Genomic DNA, 23558 nt, shown 5'->3' on the forward strand with positions numbered 1-23558 from the left:
CTTAACGTTTAATCTTATTCAGAGGATAAGAGGGAAATTCACTGGACGTTGAGCACTTGCACTTCAAGTGCCCCTTTGTCTTGAGACAACACACTAAGCCATGATCCAACAAGTTTTCTATTTGGTTTCATTAATTACCACTTAAAGAACTTAACAGAGACTAATGCTTTAACAGCTTTCTTACTGAGATAAATTTAACTCTAAGATTAAGTCTCAACAAATAATGTACAAATATCTGTTAAGAGCTTACCAATCTGTCAGTCATTTTAAAGAATTCATGTAACATACATAGCAATATATTTATAACCAGAAACTGTACTAAGTAGACACATCATTTGTCAAGCTCTACCTGAAAACATGCCATATCAAACAGAACCCTAAATTAAACTTAACTCGCAAGTCATATGGTTTAACATTAAATCTTACTGAAGCAGCACAGATTTCCTTTCTTACAGACGAGAAGAGCATACCACCAATCTCACAAATCATATTATGCTTTAACACAAATAAATCTTCAAGGTCTTCTGAAGAATGCCAGAGGTCGTGTAGTAGCCTTGGTCTTTATTTTTCTTTACCTAGAATTCTACAAATTCTGTATTTATCAACTCATTTTTTTTCAATAAACAGCACCAGTCTTACCCACTGATACAATTAAAATTTGACTTTCTCAGTTCTTAGTTCACAAGTTTATTATGAAAAACACTGCAGTGCTCTTGTGCAGTAACATCTTACAGGAGGGGGAAAACAGCTGTTCAAAACAACTTACCAGGTTCTGACAGTAACAAAGAACAACATAGGGCTGAGATTTGAGAAGGGAATAAACTGAGTGCAGACAAATCATACAATTAAATTAAACGGTATCCCTGAAAATAAACAAAACAATTTCAAAACTCACAAGGGGAGGCCTTGGTACTTATTTTTAAAAATGTTCATTAAGCTCCAATGATTGTTTGCTGCTATCCTTATCTACAGTCATGCTGAGTAAAGCTATAGCTAAATGGAAGTTAAACTGTATTCACGAGGTGTTAATGTTTACATCTTATTATCTGCAGTCTCTCAGAGAAAGCAAAAGTAACTACAAATAGCGCTATGCCAGAAACTGGTTTCTTGACCAACAATGTCGCTTCAGCATGCAATGAACTGGTTCATTCTAAAGTGGTCACGGCTGTTGATGACAAGAAGCTTTGTATTTTTATATGGCACATCTTTTGGTCCGTGTGAAAACAAGTTTTTTGAATGTTAACTATTTTCTGACACTTTGGAGTTACTGTTGCTCTTCCCATTTCCATTAGGTCAATATATGGTTCATGGCAATACTGTACAAGTTTAAATTTTCATTACAGGAAGTAGTCTGGGGTGCGACGAGTCACATGTGGCTCGCCTCTACGAGGTGCTGGATCAAACTGCAAGCTGAAAAAGAAAAATAAGATTCACTATTTTCATCCCAGAACATGCTCCCATCAACAATGACAAAAATAAGACCTTCAATCTTTCCAAGTTCCAACTTCACACTTTTTCCAGTTAAATTTTTTTTCACTAGAATCACAGCAACTTCAGCCAGAAGCATAAAAACTATGCTTTTTTATACAATGGAGTCCTTCTAAAGTCATGTAAACTGGAAAGAGGGTTCTTGTAAGTAAATTTTAAAGCATGACCATGGTACATGGGCGTAACCCTCTCTCCCAATTTCCACATGCGAATATGTAGGACAACTGTAGGCCCTAACTGAAAAACAAAGCATAAAGGGTTGAGGGTGTGGCTCAATTGGTCTAACACTTGTCTTACAAGTGCAAGGACCTGAGTTCAAAACCTCCAGTACCACCAAAAAGTAAGACAGTTATTCATGGGCCACATTTGCAGTTCTATTTAACCTGGGAATCAAATATGGGGAGGATTACTACCTGAGGTCAATCCAGTGGAGTATTGGGGGGGGGGGGGGATTCACGGGACTCCCTCAACTCATCCAATAGCTGGACAGAGTAGTTACCTGTCACCCCAGTTCCTCAGGAGGCTAAGATCAGAAAAGGAATGTGGTTCCAGATCAACTCAGACACAATTCACAAGACTTCCAACAGAAAAGAGTGGGCCTGGTGAGTACCTATTATCCTACAGCTACAGTGAGAAGCATAAAATAGGATCGTAGTCAAGGCACAAGCCTGGGCCTAGACAAAAACTGAACTCAGCAGAATGCTGGTGGCTAGTCACTCAGAAGGCTGAGATCTAATGATCGTAGTTCAAAGCCATCCTGGGAAGGAAAGTCTATGAGGCTCTTCTAATAAACTACTCAGAGAAAGCCAGAAGTGGTGCTGTAGCACAAGTGATAGACTGCTAGCCTTGAGAAAAAGAATTTCAGAGACATAGTGTCCAGGTCCTGAGTTCAGGACCCAGGATCGGCAAAAACAAAACAAAACCAAAACAAAATAATAAATAGCTGCTCAAGGAATAGTGCTTGCCTACCAAACACAAAGCTGAGTTCAAATCCTAGCATTACCAAAAAGAGAAATAGGTGTGTGTGTGTACGCAACAACTATATATACATGTAACCCTCTGCATGTGTGTATTGTTAACTACATAACGGAAAACCTGAAGGGTACAATGGCTCACATCTGTAATCCTAGCTACTTGGGAAACTGAGATCAGAAGGATCATGGTTCAAGGCCATGGTTCTAGACAAAAGTTCTTACGACTCCCCAATAGATAGCTAGGCACAGCGGCATATGCCTATCATTCCAGCTATGGCAGAAACCCAAAATGAGGAAAAAACTGCTGTCCAGGGGCATGTCAGGGGGAAGAAATGGGGGGTAGGTGTCAAGATACCAGTGCTTTTGGCTGGAGGAGTTCATTGATGAAGTTCTTACCTGGCAAATACCAGTTTCTGAGATCAAACTTTACTATCATGCATCAAAAAAACATCCCTAATAAATATTAGGGTATACAGGTTAAGTTAATTTTATCAATGTGTTTAATACAACATAGGGACATTTCAACAGATATCTAATAAAAATTAAGTTGGAATCTGATTTAACAAGAGCTTGCTAACAAGCACACCTCTATCAGAACACAACACACAAAGGTTTCAACTAAATGGTCAAGTGTGAATACTTACAAAGAATATTTTAGAGTGTCATCAAGCTCCATGATTGCAGCTTGGTTACCACAACGATAACAATAGTTAGGAGCGCTGAAAATTGTTACTACATTCCGGTCATGGCACCAGTTATATCCCTACAAAGAAAAGAAATAAAACTTACTCCCCTCTTTTACATAATTAAAAGAGAAAAATAACTATAACTTCTAAGCAGCCTTTCTGCCCTTTGAGCATTAAAATACACGTGCATTTACTTTCTCTCAACTACAAAATTAGGGTTTGGGGGGTGGTCCAAAACTGGGACTTGGACTCAGTACTTAATGCTTTCACTCACTGGCTAGCACTCTATCAAGTGAGTCATGCACCCAATCGCTGAGTTGTTTTTATTTTTATTCTTTTGCCAGTCCTGGGGCTTGGACTCAGGGCCTGAGTTTCTTTTTACTCAAGGCTAGCACTCTGCCACTTCTGGCCGTTTTCTATATATGTAGTGCTGGGGAATAGAACCCAGGGTTTCATGTATATGAGGCAAGCACTCTTGCCACTAGGCCATATTCCCAGCCCTTTATTTTTTTTTTAACTACAACAACCTTAGCCACATGAGGTACACATCAACTTAGTCTCGGCTACATGAGAAGCTATCTATCTAGGTAGAAGATTATGGTTCAAGGTCAGTCGGGGGGGGGGGGCTGCCAATTACCAAAGAATTCAGGGCTTCTTATAAAGCTGATCTTCTGTGTCAGTGTTTCATCAGTTTATCATTGGAATGACCATAAACATTAGACTAGTTTTCTGACCATTCCATGTGAAAGCAAATACCCACTGCTATACTTTGACTGATTCTCCCCTTCCCACAGTGCTCTTGTATTAAACACTGTTCCTAGCGTGACAGGGAGCATCCTTGAAGAGGGTGGTAGGATTCCACAACCAGTTTCCTCTCCTTCTTTGGCCCCTTGGCTTGAGATGTGGCCACTTACTCTGACACATGTTCCTATCATGATGTGATACTGTGATGAGAAGCCCAAACCAATGGCACCACCCAATTTCCACACTTGCAAATTACAATAAAACTCTGAATTTTAGAATTAGCCCAAACGACATATTTTGTTGTAATGAAAAAAGCAGACTAACACATGCCCACTAGAGAGCAGAATCCTGTTTTCTTCTCAAACTTGGGGGAAGGACCTTTAAAATGCTTCTAGGATATGTTTCCTAGGATCCCCCATCTCATACCCTGAAAGTCCAGCTGAGCACCTGACATACTTTTGTTACTTTCTGTATTTAGCACTATTCATCAACTTCTTTCCCTTAACTTCAGCAAAGTCAGATTCTATTGGCAATCACAAAGTTCTATTGGTTAAACAGGTTTCTAGTGCTAAAGTATACTAATTGATGTTAGCCAAGAACTCTAGCTTATTTCCCTTCTACTTTCTTCTTCAAAATCACCTGTAGGATAGTGGCGCTGTGGCTCCACTGGGTAGAACACTAGCCTTGAGCTGAAAAACTCAGGACAGTGCCCAGAGTTCAAGCCCCATGACTAACCGGGGGAAAAAAACTTGCACCAAATCATCTGTAGTCCTATCATCTGAGGAACATGTCAACTTTTCTGTGTTTCCCTGGTCTCTCCTACATATACACTAAATATACAAATACACAGTATCATATTCTATTCGGCCCATCTCTCTGCATCTTTTCCAACCCTTAAATCCTAAACCCTCCCAAGTCATTAAGAATTTTCCCAAAACAAACTAAACTGTATTTAGTTTTATCATCAAAAATCTCAATTTAAAAAAAATTCTAGTGCTAGTGGCACATGCCTTTAATCCTAGCTACTTAGGTGGCTGAAATCTGAGGAACATGGTTTGAAGCCAGCCTTGGCAGTAAAGTCTATGAGACTCTTATCTCCAATTAGCCACCAGAAAACCCCAAGTGGTGCTGAGCAAAAGAGCTCATGACAGTACCCAGATGCTGAGTTCAAGCCCATGACCAACCAAAAATAAAAAAATAATAATAACAAAAAATTCTAGTAGGCATATCCTCAACACACAGGCTACAAAGGCAAACTACACAGAATGTCTAAAAGCATCAATGTGAAACTTTTTCCTGTAGTTACAAATGAGCAAATCATGTTTTAAAGGACAAAACATACCTCCATCACCAACTGATGAGCTCTAGACACCAACGTGAGGCCATTGGCATGATTAAATGTCTCAGAAATATCCTGCCCAAAGGTGTAACCAGCTCCACGAGGAGATATACCCCAACCACCACGATCATCTGGATCTGACCACAGCAAGTCACACATTGGACCCTAAAAATCAAGTACAAATTATAAGTTGCCCTTTACTAAAATGGCAAATTCATTATTTGAGTAATTTACCACTAGCAGTATTTTACTAAATCACTTTTGGAGTGGTATATGCTGAAAAGAGCAGATTTTGTATGTTTTGTTGAAGGAGAATATTTTCCAAGTGTTTATATGGCACAGATGATGTCACTGGTGAGTCCTGCAGCAACATGCCCTCATCTGCCTATAGTATGCAAATTTCAACCTAGGCAATATGGGCTGGAGGCTAAGACAGAATTTCTTAAGGCAGAAAATGTACATTCTAACAAGTCCAATCCCAAAGCTGTTCTCACACAGAAAGATTTCTAAACTTTTCTAAACAGTGAGGTTAACAAGAGTGCACAAATTTTACAGGGTTATTTTGAGAATTAAAAAAATATATACAATGAATTGACAATTAAATTTTTCTTTTCCTAGGAAGTTTTCTGAGAAGTAATTTATTATCAAATAAAAAACATACCTCATGGGGAACTTCCTGTAGGCGATCAAGTGCTCTAATGTGATCCAGTGTATCTATGGATGGTGAGAGACCTCCATGTAGACAGAAGATCTGAAAAAAAAAAATTTGGTTTAAAATGTTAAATTTGAGCTGGGAATATGGCCTGTTGGTAGAGTGCTTGCCTGGTAGACATGAAACCCTTTGTGATTCCTCAGGTACCACATATATAGAGAAGGCCAGAAGTGGTGCTGTGGCTCAAATGGTAGAGAGCTAGCCTTGAGCAAAAAGAAGCCAGGGACAGTGCTCGGGCCTTTAGTTCAAGCCCCGAGACTGGCAAAAAAAAAAAAGTTAAGCTCACTGAAGAACTTTCCTTTCTTTCTCATGGCTTTGGCATTCAAATTGCATCAACTCCTTCAAGAAAATATTGATTTAATTTATCTATAAGCCCTGCCAGAGACTAATTACCTACCTACTCATAGGACTTTCTTGCAAAGCTCTTCTACATACATCTCTCTCTACCCACAGACAATGAGAAATAGTCACAGAGGCTTGTGATCCCACCCCATACACATCAGTACCCAATATAAAACAAGAGTAACAAAAAAGTTTAAATAAGGGGGCTGGGAATATGGCCTAGTGGTAAAAGTGCTCGCCTCGTATACATGAAGCCCTGGGTTCAATTCCTCAGCACCATATATATAGAAAAAGCTGGAAGTGGCGCTGTGGCTCAAGTGGTACAGTGCTAGCCTTGAGCAAAGAGAAGCCAGGGACACTGCACAGGCCCTGAGTCCAAACCCCAGGACTGGCAAAAAACAAAACAAAACAAAAAAGTTTAAATGAATGCAACCAAGCCAGGAAAGGTGATGGGACCTCTACTCCTAAGGCAAATGCAGAAGAACTGTGTGAAGCCAACAGTGGGCAAAGTCAGCAAGGGTCTATCTCAAAAACATAATAAAGGTGGGGTACTCACACAGGTGGCTAAAACCCTTAGGATCATAGTTTGAAGCTTAGCCCAGGTAGTCAAACCCAATTAACCAACAACAACAAAAAGCCAGAAGTGAAAGTGTAGCTCAAGTAGTAGAGTGCCAGCCATTAAAAAAAAAGAAGAAAGCTACACAAGAGCAAAAAGCCCGGAACTCAAGCCCAGTACCTAGTACCAAAAAGGGGAGGGGGCCCTGGAGGGTACTAATATTAGACAGTTACGAAGCTATATACTAAGGAGTAACATTGTCCAAAAAGAAATGTACCCATTAACTGACTTATGAAACAGTAATCTCTCTTAATAATAACAATTCAATTATGTTTTTTAAAAAGAAGCTATTTACTGTTGGCTCAAATGGTATGCTTTCCTAGTGAATACAAGGCTTTGGGTTCAATCCGCAGTAGGGCAAAACAAGTAAACAACAAACAAACAAATGCTGTCACTATAGAAAAAAAAATCCCCAAAAGGATGTGAGGATGAAAAGAAACCATATTCCTAAAGATAATCAGCAATAATTTTAAGATGTACAAACCTGCCCATCCACCAAGGCAGTGAGAGGAAGATAGTCAAAAAGATCTGTAAAATATTTCCAAACATTTGCATTTCCATATTTCCTTAAACACTCATCATAGAAACCATAAACTTGTGTGATCTGTCTGCTCTCATGATTCCCTCGAAGAATGGTAATGCGTTCACGGTAACGAACCTAAAACAAAACAGTAAATATAAAACATGTTTAAATCATACTTTCTCACTTTACAATAAAATAAAATAATTTTCAAAAATTGTTATTGTAAGCGTGGTGGACAGAGGGATTTTGTAAGTCAGGTAATGAAAACTTTTCGGAGAATGTCACCCCTTCCTTCACTCTCTCCCAGTCCCACTTGAAATTACAGATTTTTAACAAACATTTTCAGTATTCATTAGGTGTTTGGCAACCCTTTCTCAATAAAAATCTAAGTTATGCTACCACCAACTTTAAACCAAGTATTATGAGGGTTACAACCTCATGAAAAATATAATTAGGATCAAGATTTTTAATGAACATCAAATTATGCAACAATCTTCACCCAATTGTAGAATATTCCCATTACCTGAAAAAGATCCTTTGCTGGGTGTGCTGGCGGCTCACACCTGTAATCCTAGCTGAGATCTGAGGATTATGGTTCAAAGCCAGCCCAGGCAGAAAAGTCCCCATGTGACTCTTATCTCCAATTAAGTACATTAAATTACTTTGAATTAAGTCAATTAAAAAACCAGAAGTAGCGCTGTGGCTCAAAGTGATAGAGCACTAGCCTTAAGTAAAAGAGCTCAGGGACAGCACCCTAGGCTCCAGGTTCAAGCCCCACAATGTGACACCCCCCCCCCAAAAAAAAAATCTGAGTTGGAAGCATGGCTCAGATACCAACTGAGTCCCAGCCCTGGGGGGGGGGGGGCAGAGAGGAAGGGGGGAAAAGATCCCTTATGCAACTCACTGTGCCCCCCCTCCTAGTCTCAATCTTGGCTCTTGGCAACCAATGACTTACTGTCTCCTGAGATTGCTTTTTCTAGAAATTTCATAGAAATCGATACCAAATGTAGTCTTTTGTGTAAGTATCACTTAAGAGTATTTTTAAAGGCTCACCCATGTTGTACATGCATATCATATAGTTGTTCCTTTTCAAAGAGGAGCACTATCTTGTGTGTTTGCTAATCCTGGGGCTTAGGGCTTAGGTGTTGTTCCTAAACTTTCTTTTTTTCCCCTCAAGGCTAGTACTCTACCACTTGAGCCACAGCTCCATGTGTAGATTTTTGGTGTTAACTGGAGATAAGAGTCTTATGGACATTACATCCCCAGGCTGGCTTCAAACCATGATCCTCAGATTGTAGCCTCCAGTGTAGCCAGGATTACAGGTACAAGCCACTGGCGCCTAGTTAAGCTGCACATTATCTTACTATGTGTGGCTACAGAACATTTCATTGCTCTACTCACCAGTAGGATGGAGTAACTGTTGCTAAAATAATCTACATTTCTCTTGGGCAGATTCCTAGGCATAAGTTTTCAAAGTGGCAGCACCATTTCACATTCCCACCCACATTACACGAGGATAAGCTCTCTAAATACTCACCAATACTTGGTATCATCAGCTTTATTAGTCACCCTAACAGATGTGAAGTGGTTCTAAAATTTCTATATCTTCTTTTTATTTATTTATTTATTTTGCCAGTCCTGGGGCTTGGACTCGGGGCCTGAGCACTGTCCCTGGCTTTTTTGCTCAAGGCTAGCACTCCTCCACTTGAGCCACTCCTGGCCTTTTCTATATATGTGGTGCTGAGGAATGGAACCTAGGGCTTCATGTATAGTGGCAAGCATTCTTGCCACTAGGCCATATTCCCAGCCCCTAATGTCTTCTTTGATGAAAGATTTACTGAAGTGTTTTGCCAACTTTTTGTTGTTGTTGTTGTTATGCTGATCTTGGGGCTTGAACTCAAGGCCTGGGTGCTGCTGTCCTTGAGCTTATTTGCTCAAGGCTAGCGCTCTACCCACTGGATCTATATCTCTACTTCAGGCTTCCTGGTGCTTAGTTGAAGGTAAGAGTCCCACAGACTTTCTTGCTCCAGCTGGCTCCAAACTGCAATCCTCACATCTCAACTTCCCAAGTAGCTAGGATTACAGGTATGAGCTACCAGCACCCAGTTGCATTTCTGCCACTTAAATTATCTGTCTTGGCTAGACACAGTGCTAATGTCTGTAATCCTAGCTACTCAGGAGGTTGAGATATGAGGATCAAGGTTTGAGGCCAGCCAGGAACAACTATGACTCTTATTTCCAATTTCTCCAATTAATCACCAGACAGCCTTTGCTGCCTGATCCATTTATTCTATTCACACACCATTTGTGATAGGCCCATCATTTCCCTACAACATTCACTTGTTAAGGGAATAAGAGGGAAGTATTTTTCCACACGATTCTGGAGGCAGAAGTCAAAGTTCAAAGTATCACCAGTTTAGTGTCTTCTGAAGACCTCTCCTTCTTGGCTTTCCTTCTGTGTCTTAACCTTTTCTCTTGCGAATGCCACACATATTGGATCAAAGCCTTCTAAAATGACCTCATTTTAATTACTCTGTAAAGGCTCAAGTTCCAAATACCATCACTTTTTGAAGTACTGGGAGTTAGCATGCGAACTATGAGGAATTCCACTTATCACAGTCTCCTGCATGAATTATTTATTGCCAGTCCTGGGGCTTGAACTCATGGCCTGGGCACTGTCCCTGAGCTTCTTTTGCTCAAGACTAGCATTCTACCACTTGAGCCACAGCCACCACTTCCTGCTTTTTCTGTTTATGTGGTACTGAAGAATCGAACCCAGGACATCATGCATGCTAGGCAAGCACTCTACCACTAAGCCACATTCAAGCTCCTGCATGTGTTTTTATTGGTAACAAATCCATTTCTCTTCTGTGCACTAGGACTGACCCTGTGACTGACATAAGCCACTTTCATAATATCTAGAGTCACAACAGAAACCATCCACCAGCGAACCTAAAACAGATGGTGAAGGTTTACAAATTTTTCATTTTACAAATGCAGAATATGACTTCCAAAATATTTGCAGCATTTTACAAAATGTGGCTATTAATCGCCTAAAATTCAGTTCTAGATGAGACCATGTCTCATTACTTCTAATATTAAGGTATGTGACAGCAGCAACCTTACCATTCTGTAATAAGGCTGCCTATGAAAAGTGGGGGGTGGGGGGACTTCCCACAAGGCAAAGTAAACATTTTCATAGGCAAAAGCATTTGACACTAAGAGTAGTACCATTTTGTGTTTACAATCAGATCTCTACCTAAATACTGGACAAAGCTGTAACTGGCTTACATAAAATTTTGCAAGTTGCTTCCTTCAACTATCTTATTTTTCCTACTTTAGTTAGCTTTTCTTTCTTTTTTCTTTTAGAGACAGGGTCTTGCTATGTAGCTCAGGCTGACTCTGAACACTTGATCTCTCTGCCCCAGCTTCCTTCTTAGTTCTAGGATCACAGACTACTACACTGGCCCTATTTATCACTTCTAATATCTAAATTATTAGGTAATGTTTAATGGCCGTAAACTATTCCATTTGGATAAAATATAATTTAGACATTCACTCACTGATGGGAATTGCAACTGATTTTCTCTTTTTCTAATGTTCAAGATAATACTATAATAATGTATTTTCACTCAAAAATGCTTCTTTTGGGGCTGGGAATATGGCCTAGTGGTAGAGTACTTGCCTAGCATGCATGAAGCCCTGGGTTCCATTTCTCAGCACCACATAAACAGAAAAAAGCCGGAAATGGTGCTGTGGCTCAAGAGGTAGAGTAGTAGCCTTTAGTAAAAAGAAGCCACGGACAGTGCTCAGGCCCTGAGTCCAAGACCCAGGACTGGCAAGCAAAAACAAAAAAACGCTGAACCATCCCCCTTCCCAGAATGAAGATACCACAATTGTTAAGCCTAAAGCTTGAGTTCCTAAGATGTAGAATTTAACATTTGTAGGAAGAAAATAAGACACTGGAAGGGAAAAAACAAAACATCACAACATTCAACAGAAGTCTTAAACCATTCAAAAAGCCCAAAATTGGAAGGCATAAAATTGAAGTTACCTTAAGAGCTACAAGCAGTGTGACTGTTTCAACTGAATAATATCCTCTGTCAACATAATCTCCCATAAACAAGTAATTTGTATCTGGTGATTTTCCACCAATTCTAAACAGTTCCATGAGATCGTGAAATTGCCCGTGCACATCTCCACAGACAGTGACTGGACATCGAACCTCTTGTACATTGGATTCTTTTGTCAGGATTTCTTTAGCCTACAGATGGAGAGAATAATAAATAAACACATACATTTGGTATTAAACAACATTAGCAAAGATATGTTTACCCCCAATGGACATTATGGGGCATACCTGGTATATGTAAAATTATAGACACTTATGATCTTATAAGACAAGATATGGCTAGCTTCTTTCCACTGGCTATTCTATCCTGTAATACCAAGAGAAAAATGTGTCTCAAGAAACCTCATTTCGGGGCTGGGGATATAGCCTAGTGGCAAGAGTGCTTGCCTCCTACACATGAAGCTCTCAGTTCGATTCCCCAGCACCACATATACAGAAAATGGCCAGAAGTGGCGCTGTGACTCAAGTGGCAGAGTATGCTAGCCTTGAGCAAAAAAAAAGCCAGGGACAGTGCTCAAGCCCTGAGTCCAAGGCCCAGGACTGGCAAAAAAAAAAAAGAAAGAAACCTCATTTCTATCACCAATATTGGGAGCCTATAAAGCAGATCAAATTGCCATCTAACTAAAATACTAAGGAGTTCATTACCATCCACATAAGAACAATGAAGGACTGGGAATATGACCTAGTGGTACAGTGCTTCCCTAGCATGCATGAAGCATCACATATATAGAAAAAGCCAGAAGTGGCGCTGTGGCTCAAGCAGTAGCATGCTGGCCTTGAGCAAAAAGAAGTCAGTGTCAGTACTCAGGCCCTGAGTTAGTTCAAGCCCCAGGACCAGCAAAAAAATAAAAAGAACAATGAAAACACAGTAGAGATGTACAGGTACCCACTTCCCTCATCCTTAAGAGTTCTTTTTTTAAATTTTAATTTTATTGCCAAGGTGATATACAGAGGGGTTACAGTTACATAAGTAAGGTAGGGTACATTTCTTGTCATACTTGTTACCCCCTCCTTCATTTTTCTCCCACGTTTCCTGCCACCACCACCCCAGCCTTAGAGTTCTAACTACTCATTCCAGAGGTTTTTCCTGTCTTTTTTTTCTTTAAAAACATCACATTTTGTCTGTTATTCTGGCGTATTTTTATACTTATTATCAAAATACAAGCTTCTTTTACAATTGGATTATCTATGTACATACTTTTTATGTGGCATGTGCATTCTCTCATAATCACAAATTCAAACATTAGTTTAAGGGTAAAAGTTGAAACTCTGTCATTTATTCATTCAATAAACATCTACTGATCACTTATTATGTGCTAGAAAAAGTATAGTATATCCAGAGATGATTTTTTTTCTCTATTACCTGAATGACTACATGCCCAGACTTTGGAAGCCCCTGGACATATACAGATTATCCTCACTGCTATAAAGCAGAAATGCCAAAAACAACCAAGAAACAACATACAGACTATGTTAAGTGTCATGAAGGAAAGGAAGAGGCTAATACAGAAATATTTCCAGAGGGAAATATTGCTAATGAGACAGTGTTCATTACTACTTTTCTTTCTTTCTCTTTGGGACATTTGAGATTCAACATATAGCCGCCTCTCACCTGCCAGGTAAGCATCCTACCACTGAGCTACATACACTCGCAGACCTTGCTAAATACACGGTGCGATAACCAAGTTTAAAGCACAGATATGCAAAGATAGTTGCATATTAAAAATCTCAATATTCATGTTCCTTCTATTAAGTTACTCTCTGTAATCTATTTCCAAATAGTCACAAAAAATATCAGGAAAGGGCTGCGAATGTGGCTTAGCAGTAGAGTGCATGCCTAGCCTGCATGATGGCCTGGGTTCAATTCCTGAGCACCACACACACAGAAAAGGCTAGAAGTGGCACTGTGGCTCAAGAGGTAGAGTGCCAGCCTTGAGCAAAAAGAAGCCAGGGACAGTGCTCAGACTGAGTCCCAAGCCACAGGACTGCGGGGAAAAAAATACCAAGCATCCCAAAATTTCATCTAACATTTTGAAGTTTAGGAAAAACTTGCACATTTCAAACGGCTATTAGGAAATACATATAACTATTAAATTCAACTTTATTATGAACATTTTCTCTTGAAGATAATTTCAATTTTCCTAGGTTTATCCAATACTAAAGAGCAGACATCAGGTAGGCGCTAGTTGCTCATGCCTGTCTGTAATCCAACCTACTCAGAAGGCTGAGATCTGAGAATCACAGTTCACTCAGGCAAGAAATTCTGTAAGACGTGCTACATGTAAGCCTGTGGCTGACAGTTCATGGCCAAAGTCCTAGCTATTCTGGAATACCAAGGATCAAGACCAACTTATGCAGAAAATGCACTAGATTTAACATCTAATTTGATCAGAAACAAAACTTCAAAGTATTTATCTGGACCCCTGTTTACTTCCAAAGCTTTTTGTTGTTGTTTTGAGGCACGGTAGGATCTCCTTGTGCACTAAATGAACTACATGGATTGAACCCTCTTAAAATACAGGCAAGCTCACAGATCATCCATGCCAAGATTTTTAAGGGCAAAGTATATCCATATACGGAAGTATCACAATAAAAAACACCTTTGTATAATATATGGTAGAGAAAAAGTCTAGTAGGAGATTCCATCTCCAAATAACCAGCAAAAAGGCAAACTGGAGGAATGTCTCAAGTGATATAGAATACCAGCCTAGCAAGAAAGCTGAGAAAGTGTGAAGCCCTGAGTTCCGAAGTACATAATGGAAAACAAAACACTTGAACTAAAGAAGATGAGGGGGGGGGGGAACACTAAAATAAAGTGTTAGAAGTAAAATAGCATAGTCTTTTTTTTGTTTCATATGTAGTACAAAATTGAGGCCAGGTACAGTGGCTGATAGCTATAATCACAGCTACTCACGAGGCAGATTATCAGAAGGACTGAAGTTCCAAGTTCATAGTATGAGTAAAAAATTCAAAGATCCCATCTGAACCAATAAAAGTTGAGCTTGGTGGTGTGTGCCTGTCACTACGTGCAACTAGGATTCTAGTACAGGAAGGCTTGGGCAAAAATCCAAGACTTTATTAGGGCAAGAGGTATGGCTCAGTTGGTAGAGTACTTTGCCTATCAAGTGCAAGGCCCTGAGTTCATGTCCCTCCCCAAACTGGACTTTGTCAACCCAAACTAAGCAACAGAATGCATCCATTGTAGCTACTTCATATAAAATGATACTGACACTTTTCCTTTTGAGTTCACTTTTCATTCTATGCTTATTTATTAGTAGTTAGTTCTCCTCTTAAGAACATTTAACTATCAAGAACTAAATAAGGGGTTGGGAATATGGCCTAGTGGCAAGAGTGCTTGCCTTGTATACACGAAGCCCTGGGTTCGATTCCCAAGTACCACCTATATAGAAAATGGCCAGAAATGGCGCTGTGGCTCAAGTGGCACAGTGCTAGCCTTGAGCAAAAAGAAGCCAGGGACTACTAAGGCTCTGAGTCCAAGGCCCAGGACTGGCAAAAAAACCAAACCAAACCAAAAAAAACAACTAAATAAGGGTATGCTAATAGTCATTATATCAATGTATATATGGGGAAATGGAACTTCGCATCTTGAGGGTGAGGATGAAGCTAGGAAAGAATGATGGAAAGGGTACATTGTACTTATAAACTGATTTGTTAAATTGAAAACTCTGTGCAACTAAAGATGATAATATAAAGAACTAGATGAAGTTCCTATGTGCTTATATAAACTGGTTTAATCTGCTACTTTCTGGCATTTTCTCCTAAATACATGTTATTTATCTTAAGTACTAGTTATTTTGTTTTGTGTCTTTTCTCCTACAAGTTAAAAACTTTATAGAGTTGGGAACAATTGGCTCACATCTGTAATCCTAGCAACTCAAGATCTGAAGATTTCAGTTGAAAATTGGCCCTGGCAAGGAAGTCCCTGAGACTTTTTTTTTTGGGGGGGGGGGGCAGTCCTGGGCCTCTTCGTGCTCAAGGCTAGAGTTTTACCACTTGAGCCACAGTGCCACTTCTGGGTTTTTTCTGAGTGGGTTTACTGGAGATAAGGGTCTCATGGATTCTAGCCCAGGCTGGCTTCAAAACACAATCCTCAGAACTCAGCTTCCTGAATAGCTAGGATTACAGACGTGAGCGACCAGTACCCGGACAGTCTATGTATGAGACTTTTAGCTCCAATTAACCACCAAAAAGCTGCTAGTATGGGTTGGGGATTTAGCTCAGTGGAAGAGCACATGTCTGGCAAGTGCCAGTCAGTCCTCAGCTCTGGGGGAAAAAAAAGAAGCTGGAAGTGGAGCTATGTCTCAAGTCGAAGAATACTAGCCTTTAGGGAAAAAGCTAAGGAATAGCATCCAAACCCCGAGTTCAAGCCCCAAGACTGGCAAAACAGGAGCAAATTTAATTCTTAGGTGGATGTCTTATTAGTATTCTAAAGAATTGAACAGAATTTCATTTTGCTTCATAGAAATCCTATGTAAGACAGTTTTCTTTTATATAATTTTCGTAATTGTGCAAAAATCAGTGTATAAATCTAGATTTGATAAGGTAGCACCTGACTAGCTCTGGAAAAAAAGGGTCTTGAATTTAACCTCAACCACCAAACCTTTCCTCATTACTTGTCTTTCATTAATTATAATGAAATTTTATAAATAAAATTATATTCAAAGAACTACAGGATTTTATTTTTGCCTCTAACCAAAATGAGTAAGCATTCAATGAAAAATGTTTCATACAACAGAATTCACCTCAGTTTTTACATATATGTGCAAGAATTAATCATTCATAACCATTTCCATACAGAAAAAGTTAATCTAAATGACTGAAAACTGTTGCGACATATAAAATTGTATACGTATTCTCACCATAACTACCATGAACAAAATTCATCCACTCTAGGTCTGTTTCCTACCATATGGATAATTATACCCTAACCAACCCTTAAGGCTCCATTTTAAAGCACTTTTTAAGGCTTGTTTAAGTCAATGACACCCAACAGAAATAGACAGTAGCTATTACTGTTTTACAGAAAAAGAAAATGTGGTCACCACTTGCACAAATATTCTACAATATTTTCTATCAAGAGTTAACTACAGGGGCTGGGGATATAGCCTAGTGGCAAGAGTGCCTGCCTCGGATACACGAGGCCCTAGGTTCGATTCCCCAGCACCACATATACAGAAAACCGCCAGAAGTGGCGCTGTGGCTCAAGTGGCAGAGTGCTAGCCTTGAGCGGGAAGAAGCCAGGGACAGTGCTCAGGCCCTGAGTCCAAGGCCCAGGACAGGCAAAAAAAAAAAAAAAAAAAAAAAAAAAAGAGTTAACTACAGGGCTGGGTATGGTGCAGGTTTAGGCAGGAAGACTGAGAATCCCAGGCCAGTCTGGACTCCATAGTGAAACCTGGTCTCATGAAACAAAAAACAGCCCAAAGAATTAACCAACCTAATTAGCCAACCTAATTATCTGACACTGCTATTCTATTAATTGTAGCAACTGCCCCCCCAAATCAACCCAAAGCAAACAAATTCGTGTATAGTCAAAAACTAATTATATATCATATAATATGTAGAGTGAATATATATATGGGGGGTCTTATATTGGTTGAATTCCAAAAATAAATGTACACTGTCATATGGTTAATAGTAGTATCACTGTTAGTTTATACCTAATCTTTGTGAACTACACTTTCTATGCCTTGTAGCCATGTAAAATGAATTATAGTGCTTGTCTTGCAGGGTCAGTCTAGCACAAGGGTGAAAATGATCATGTGTAGTAGAAACCACAAGAACTAAGGCACAGGGGCTGGGAATGTGGCATATCAGTATAGTACTTGCCTAGCATGCATGATGCCCTGGGTTCAATTCCTAAGCACCACACACAGAAAAAGCCAGAAGTGGCCCAATTGCTAGAATGCTAGCCTTGAGCAAAAACAAGTCAATCAGGGGTAGTGCTCAGGCCCTGAGTTCAAGGTCCAGAACTGGCCAAAACAAAACACAAAAAAAAAAATAGAACTAAGGCACAAATGGAGAAAGAGAGCACAAGAGCACCAGATTATAGCTGGTCATGTACACTTTACAAAAACACCCTGATTCGAAAATATACATCTCTCTCACAGCCATGTTCATTCATTCCAAAATACAATCCCAATATATAAACAGGAAATAAAATTGCATCGTGAAGAAGCTCAACAATTACTTCCAGACTGTCTTCTACCAATTTTCCAGACACTACCTCTTATCCATTAACTGGCAGTCAGACCCCTCCTTTTAGCCTATTCTACAGCTAGGGCAAAAGAAAAGTGACAAAAAAAAAAAAAAAAAAAAACTTCCCTCTTCCAATTCAGTTCTTGCTTGGGTCACATGAGAGCACTTTAGACAAGGATAGGAATGAAAAGAAAAAAAGATCAAAATGGAAAGAAGGAAATATTTTCTATCCCACAGAATTTTTCTATCTCCTCAGCACTTTCAGAACTACTATACCACCTCAGCTCAAACTCAATATCTCCTGGTTTTTCTTGCACATCTATTTACTCCAAGGATAGTAAGCTACAAAGGTTACCTCCAACTTTCTAAGGATACTGACAACTGGGACTTCAATGAGGAAGGGAAAAGATTTGCTGTGTTAAAAAAGAGGAATGGGCTGGGAATGTGGCTTAGTGGTAGAGTGCTTGCCTAACAAGCACGAAACCCTGGGTTCGATTTCTCAGGACCACATAAATGGAAAAAGACCGAAGTGAAACTGTGGCTCAGATGGTAGAGTGCTAGCCTTGAGCAAAACGAAGCCATGGAAAGTGCTCAAGCCCCAGGACTGGGAGAGGGGGAGAGCGAGGGAGAGCGAGAGAGCAAGAGAGAGTAAGAGAGAGAGAGAGAGAGAGAGAGAGACAGAGAGACAGAGAGGAAGAGAGGGAGGGGGGAAGTGGGGAGGGAGGGACAGACACACACACCACAGAGGAACATCTGACTGGAGATATAGATCATGCTTAGTACTTCACACACATAAACATTTGATTCTGGAATGTATAAGGATATAAAGAAAGGCATTTTATAAGCGCAGTAACAATATAAAAAAGTCAATTACACTTTAATAGAACTTTTTATAGCCCAGTTTCTGGGATATGATTTATACTATCTTAGAAGAGACAGAAAAATGACCTAGGACTTTCATTTCACCAATCCTATTTGAGGACCAAAAGTAGTTGGTCACAACTAAAATAGGAGAATTATTATTCTAGACAAAGTTGGACAATATAGGATATAAATAGCAATACTAATAAAAATGCTTCATTTAGCAGAACTGATGATTCTGCAATTCAGTGTGGTCCCAATTTATCTGCACCTTACATTATGAATACCACTTCAGAAAAGACAGGGGATTTGCCAAGCAAGGCTAAAACACTGAGATTAGAAGTCACAACCTAAATCTCAGTTTTAGCTCTTATGGCAAAGTCATTTTGCTTTTTGAGTGCTTAGCTTACATCTATAACCAAGAGCAGTAACTATGTGAAATACGATGTAACATATTTCTCACTTATTTACTCTCAATATTCATATGATTTCTATGGATATGAGCCAAACAAGCCTTTTAAATTAAACATACACATACATTCACAAATGTTTCACTCACTTCAGGTAAGGACTTAATCTTGCTCAAATAATTTTCAGTTCATATAATTAGAAAGAAGCAGCCTGTTTTTTTCAGATGCATGTAACAAATGCTAAAATTAAATGAAGCCTTGATGATTGCATTTTATTTACAGTGATTATAGAGAATGGAAAACAGCATGCCTAGCTGGGTAAAGAACTCTTCTGTAAAGAAAAAAAATTAGCTATTAAACAATATTCTCCTCATGTTTTGGTAAGACCTGAAAGCACAAAGCCAAAAATCAAACATAAGTTACTGCTAAAGTCATGTAACAGATCTTTTATGTAGTAAGGCAAAAGCAACTTAATGGTATTTACTTCTTCCAATTTGTAGATGCAAATATACCTAGCCAATTATATAGATGTAGTGATGGTACTAAAAAATTTAAACAATACATTATGACTCTCCAATCTTAGCTTTGCACATCTCTAAAAAAATATTTTTAGCTGGTCAGTAACATAAAAACTATGTGTACATCCTTTTCTATAAATACATGCCTGAATTTTCTCCATTTTGAATAATCTAACAGTTACTTAATTGCTAGTGAAATACCAGAACAAAAATCTAAACAGAGTGACAGAGACCTAAAGTTGACGTTTACTACATCTTTAAGAAAAAAAAAAAAAAAGCTGAAAACAATGCACCTTGGCTCCATTAAGATGCAGCCACATCCCACCACCTAAACATCTAACACTATCTTATCGTCCACCTCCACTCATACTCATTACACCATGCTTGTCTTTCCAACTGGATTTAAAGCTCCCAGAGAACACATAATTATTCATCATTGCCTTCTCATTTCCTTGGTAAGAGTAGGCAACTGTGGACAATCAACACATGTTCAGTATCCAAATGCAAACTACTGTAATTGTTAAAATTACCCCAGAGTACCAGATAAAGTCTCATCATTTAGCCTAGGTTGACCTGGAATTCAGATGGATCCCAATGCCTCATCCTTCTTAGTACTGAGATTTCAGGTGTGCACCACCAAGCCTGGCCTCAGTTTTTTTATTTTTTTTTTATTTTAAACTCTAACTTATAGTCAAAGATGAAGTGACCTGGCTGCCCCAAAGTTAGTCCTAATTATTCACTCAGGAGCAGAAAGAGAATGAATGCCCAAGTCTAGCAGTTCAGGTGGTAGTCGTTCAATCATACCATCTTTTTTTCAATGTTTTTATTTACAAATAACTTGTCAATCTAGGTAACTACTAAAAAAATGTTCATATACATCACTGAGGTCTGAAAGTCAGTATAAAGTCATTTATAGCACCTAGAAATTGAGTTCTGGTAACATACATTAAGTAATGTGAGTGTGTGTGTGCCACTCCCATTCCTGGGGCTTGAACTCCACTTCGGTGCGCTGTGCTTAAGTTTTTGTGCTCAAGGGTAGGGCTTTACTACTTGAGCCACAACTTTAATTCTGGCCTTTTGCTGCTTAATTGGAGATAAGAGTTTCACATATTTCCCTTCAGTGATTGGCTTCAGCATGAGCCAACAATGCTAGCTACATTAAGTTATTTTATCTTATTTTGTCGGCCATGGGGCTTGAACTCTGGGCCTGGGCACTGTTCCTGATCTTCAGCTCAAGGCTCCATCAGTTGAGCCACAGCACCACTTCCGGTTTTCTGGTGGTTAATTGGAGGTAAGAGTGTCTTGGAGTTTCCTATTTTCCCTCCTCAGATCTCAGCCTCCTTAGTAGCTAGGATTACAGGCTTTAGCCACTGGAGCCTGCTATTAAGTAATTATTATTTTTTGCCAATCCTGGGGCTTGAACTCAAGGCTTGGGCACTGTCCACTTGAGCCACAGGGCCACTTCTGGCTGAGGAATTGGAACCCAGGACTTCATGCATGCAAGGCAAGCACTCTACCACTAAGGCACATTCCCAGCCCTCCTTAGATCATTTTTAAAGGCCTATTTCTTCATCTCTCCCACCTCCTTTATTTTTTTTTCAAGCAGTACTGGGGAACTGGACAAGAGCTACAGACACACTACACTGCCCATCCCTAAAGATCTATTTCTAAACTTTTAAATAACCACCACATTTTAAAGGTTGACAGAGAGAATCAATGGTCAAAAAACAGAAGACTCAATACATTGCTACTATTGAAGTTCAACTTCCTCACACTAGTAACAAGATTTTGTGCAGTCTTGGGATACAACAATCTAAATCTGTCTTAAATTCCAATTGTCCCTAGCATTTTCTGAAAATGCATTATCTTGAGAACATACATTTTAAGCTTTTGAGCCTAATTATCACATCAAACCACAAGCCAGTGAGCAAATTCATTTCCACTAGTGGAAAGAGGAAAAACTCAACACTAACATGAAATACCAAAGTTCCTCAATTCTGCACTAAAATGAAATGGTAGCTCACTGTGCAAAAGTAAGCTAAATTGTTCACAGAGATGAACATTTTAGATACTTTAGAAAATTTAGTTACAAAGCTTTTAACAATACAACACAGCTGATGGCTAAATGATGCGCTTCCTTCCCCAACATCTATGGAAATACAAAACAGGTTAATACACAGAGTTCAGCGTTACTAGACAGACTGGATCAACCCATTTTCAGTATCTGTGAGACATTAAACCAGCACAATGCCTCGGGTATAGAAAGACTGATTATTACACTACTACCAGCCACAAAAACACAATCAAGCCACTTTTCCAACAAAGAGCGAGGATACAAAGCTTGACATTCTTCCAGTTCGTAGCTCATTCTAAAAATAAATGGCAAGATGCCAAGTATGTTAAGCTCAGAGAAGGAAGGGTTTCACGCTACCCACTTTTGAGTCAGCAGTGTAAATCATAAACTGACACTTGATTTCCAATCCAAAAGCCTCTTTCTGTAGTATGACTCACCAAATCCTCCATTTCTTCCAACTATGAAAAATAAAGTTATACTTTTCCTTTTATAAGTACCATCATGACCTTCGTAAAAAAAAAATTAGGTTAACGATTTCTTAATTCTTACAACAGCCTTTACACGGGTCTCGGAAGACGACGGCTTTGGTGAGTTTGCCGCCAGGCACTTAGGGTGGGCCAGAAGGCTCTGGGGGTGACCTCTACCACAGGACCTGGAATTAGATGAACGAGCCTGCCTTTTGGGAGGGCCCTATGGGGCGGACTTGTGTATTTCGAGGATTAGGCCTAAGTGAAATAAACGCCTTTTGCCAACATTACCCCTCGAGACCCCGCGTCCCCCCTTCTCTATCTACACCCGTTCCCGGGCGAGACACAACACAGTTCCGCGGATCCGGTTCTCAAAAAATCCCTCTCTCCGGCCCGGGGGGGGGGGGGGGGACCCACGGGGTCTTCCTCGGCTCCACCTCCGCCCCGCCCGGCGCCATCCCGGGAGGCTCTGAAGCCCCGGAGTCGGGCGCAAGGCGCCATTTTAGGCGGCGGCGGTGGCGGCGACAACCAATCCGCGCGCGGAAGGCAGGGGGCGCCGGGTCGCTCGGGAGCCGCGGCGGGCCGGGCCCGGCGCCGGTCAGAAAGGCTCGGGGGGTTAGTGGGAGGGGGGTGGGGGGTTGGCCCGGCCCGGCCCGGCCCGGCCGGCGGCTCCGCCATATTGCACCCGCCTCAGGGCTCCCTCCCCGGCCGACCCGGCCCCCACACAGCACCTGCCGCCACCCCCGGGAGCGGCTCACCTTCTCGCAGAGACTCTTGACCTGGGACTCGGACAGCTGCTTGCACTCGTTCAGCTGTTCGATCCACTGGTCCAGCTCCTTGGTGAACACCTTCTCGTCCATGATGCCACACGCCCGAACCGGCTGCCGCTCCGCGCTGCTCCCGCGCCGCCGCCCGCACACGGGCCACACGCACACGCCGCCGCCGCCGGTTCCCGGAGTACTTCGGGTGGGGGGGGGACCCTGACGGCTGTTAGGCGCTGGCGCTAACCCCCGCCGGCTCTCTCCGCAATGCTCGGCCGCCGGCCGCTGTGCCTCCTCTTCCTCCTCCGTTCGCCCTAGCTCCGGAGCTCGGCTCTCTGTAATGGCGGCTGCCCGGCGTGGTGACGTCACACGCCGGCGTCAGGGGGCGGTGTGGAGCGGAGAGGGGTTGAGGTGGGGGGGGCGGGGCGGGGCGGGGGTAAGAAGGGCCGGGACTCTCGTGATGCGCAACTGCAGAACCGGCCGCGGTCAGGCGCCCAGCCGGAGCGAGGGGCTGAGAGAGAAAGTGGAGGGGGGGGGGGGGGAAAGACGCACGTTGGGGGGCCACAGCGCAGGCGCAGCGTGGTTGACTGACTGAGGGGGGTGGGGAGGGAAGAGGACGCCGGACGCTGCGTGCTTTTGGGGCGTGGTCCCTTCGAGGGATGGGGGGAGGGGCCGGGGGCCCGAACCGAAGGGAG

At 41.0% G+C, this 23558-nt stretch overlaps 1 protein-coding gene across 1 annotated transcript; it reads right to left on the reverse strand.

Moving 5' to 3' along the window:
• Positions 1-667: 667 nt before the first annotated feature.
• On the reverse strand, positions 668-23211 carry Ppp2ca (protein phosphatase 2 catalytic subunit alpha). Its single transcript, XM_048334317.1, has 7 exons — positions 22861-23211; positions 11479-11688; positions 7386-7559; positions 5893-5982; positions 5235-5396; positions 3107-3225; positions 668-1410 (listed from the first exon to the last, which is right to left on the reverse strand). The coding sequence occupies exons 1-7, from the start codon at positions 22960-22962 to the stop codon at positions 1338-1340; spliced, it is 930 nt and encodes a 309-aa protein (XP_048190274.1). The 5' UTR covers positions 22963-23211; the 3' UTR covers positions 668-1337.
• Positions 23212-23558: the final 347 nt, after the last annotated feature.

This window comes from Perognathus longimembris, chromosome 25 (assembly GCF_023159225.1).
Source record: "Perognathus longimembris pacificus isolate PPM17 chromosome 25, ASM2315922v1, whole genome shotgun sequence".
NCBI lineage: Eukaryota > Metazoa > Chordata > Mammalia > Rodentia > Heteromyidae > Perognathus > Perognathus longimembris.

What these genes read in the sequence shown, in the direction of transcription:
- Ppp2ca (XM_048334317.1), bottom strand. Translation starts at nt 22,962, where the DNA reads ATGGACGAGAAGGTGTTCACCAAGGAGCTGGACCAGTGGATCGAACAG. An exon ending in TACAGGAAGTTCCCCATGAG is followed by an intron (nt 5,397 to 5,892) that starts GTATGTTTTTTA and finishes CTTGATTTTTAG; the next exon opens with GGTCCAATGTGTGACTTGCT. An exon ending in GACACTCTAAAATATTCTTT is followed by an intron (nt 1,411 to 3,106) that starts GTAAGTATTCAC and finishes TTTCTTTTTCAG; the next exon opens with CTTGCAGTTTGATCCAGCAC.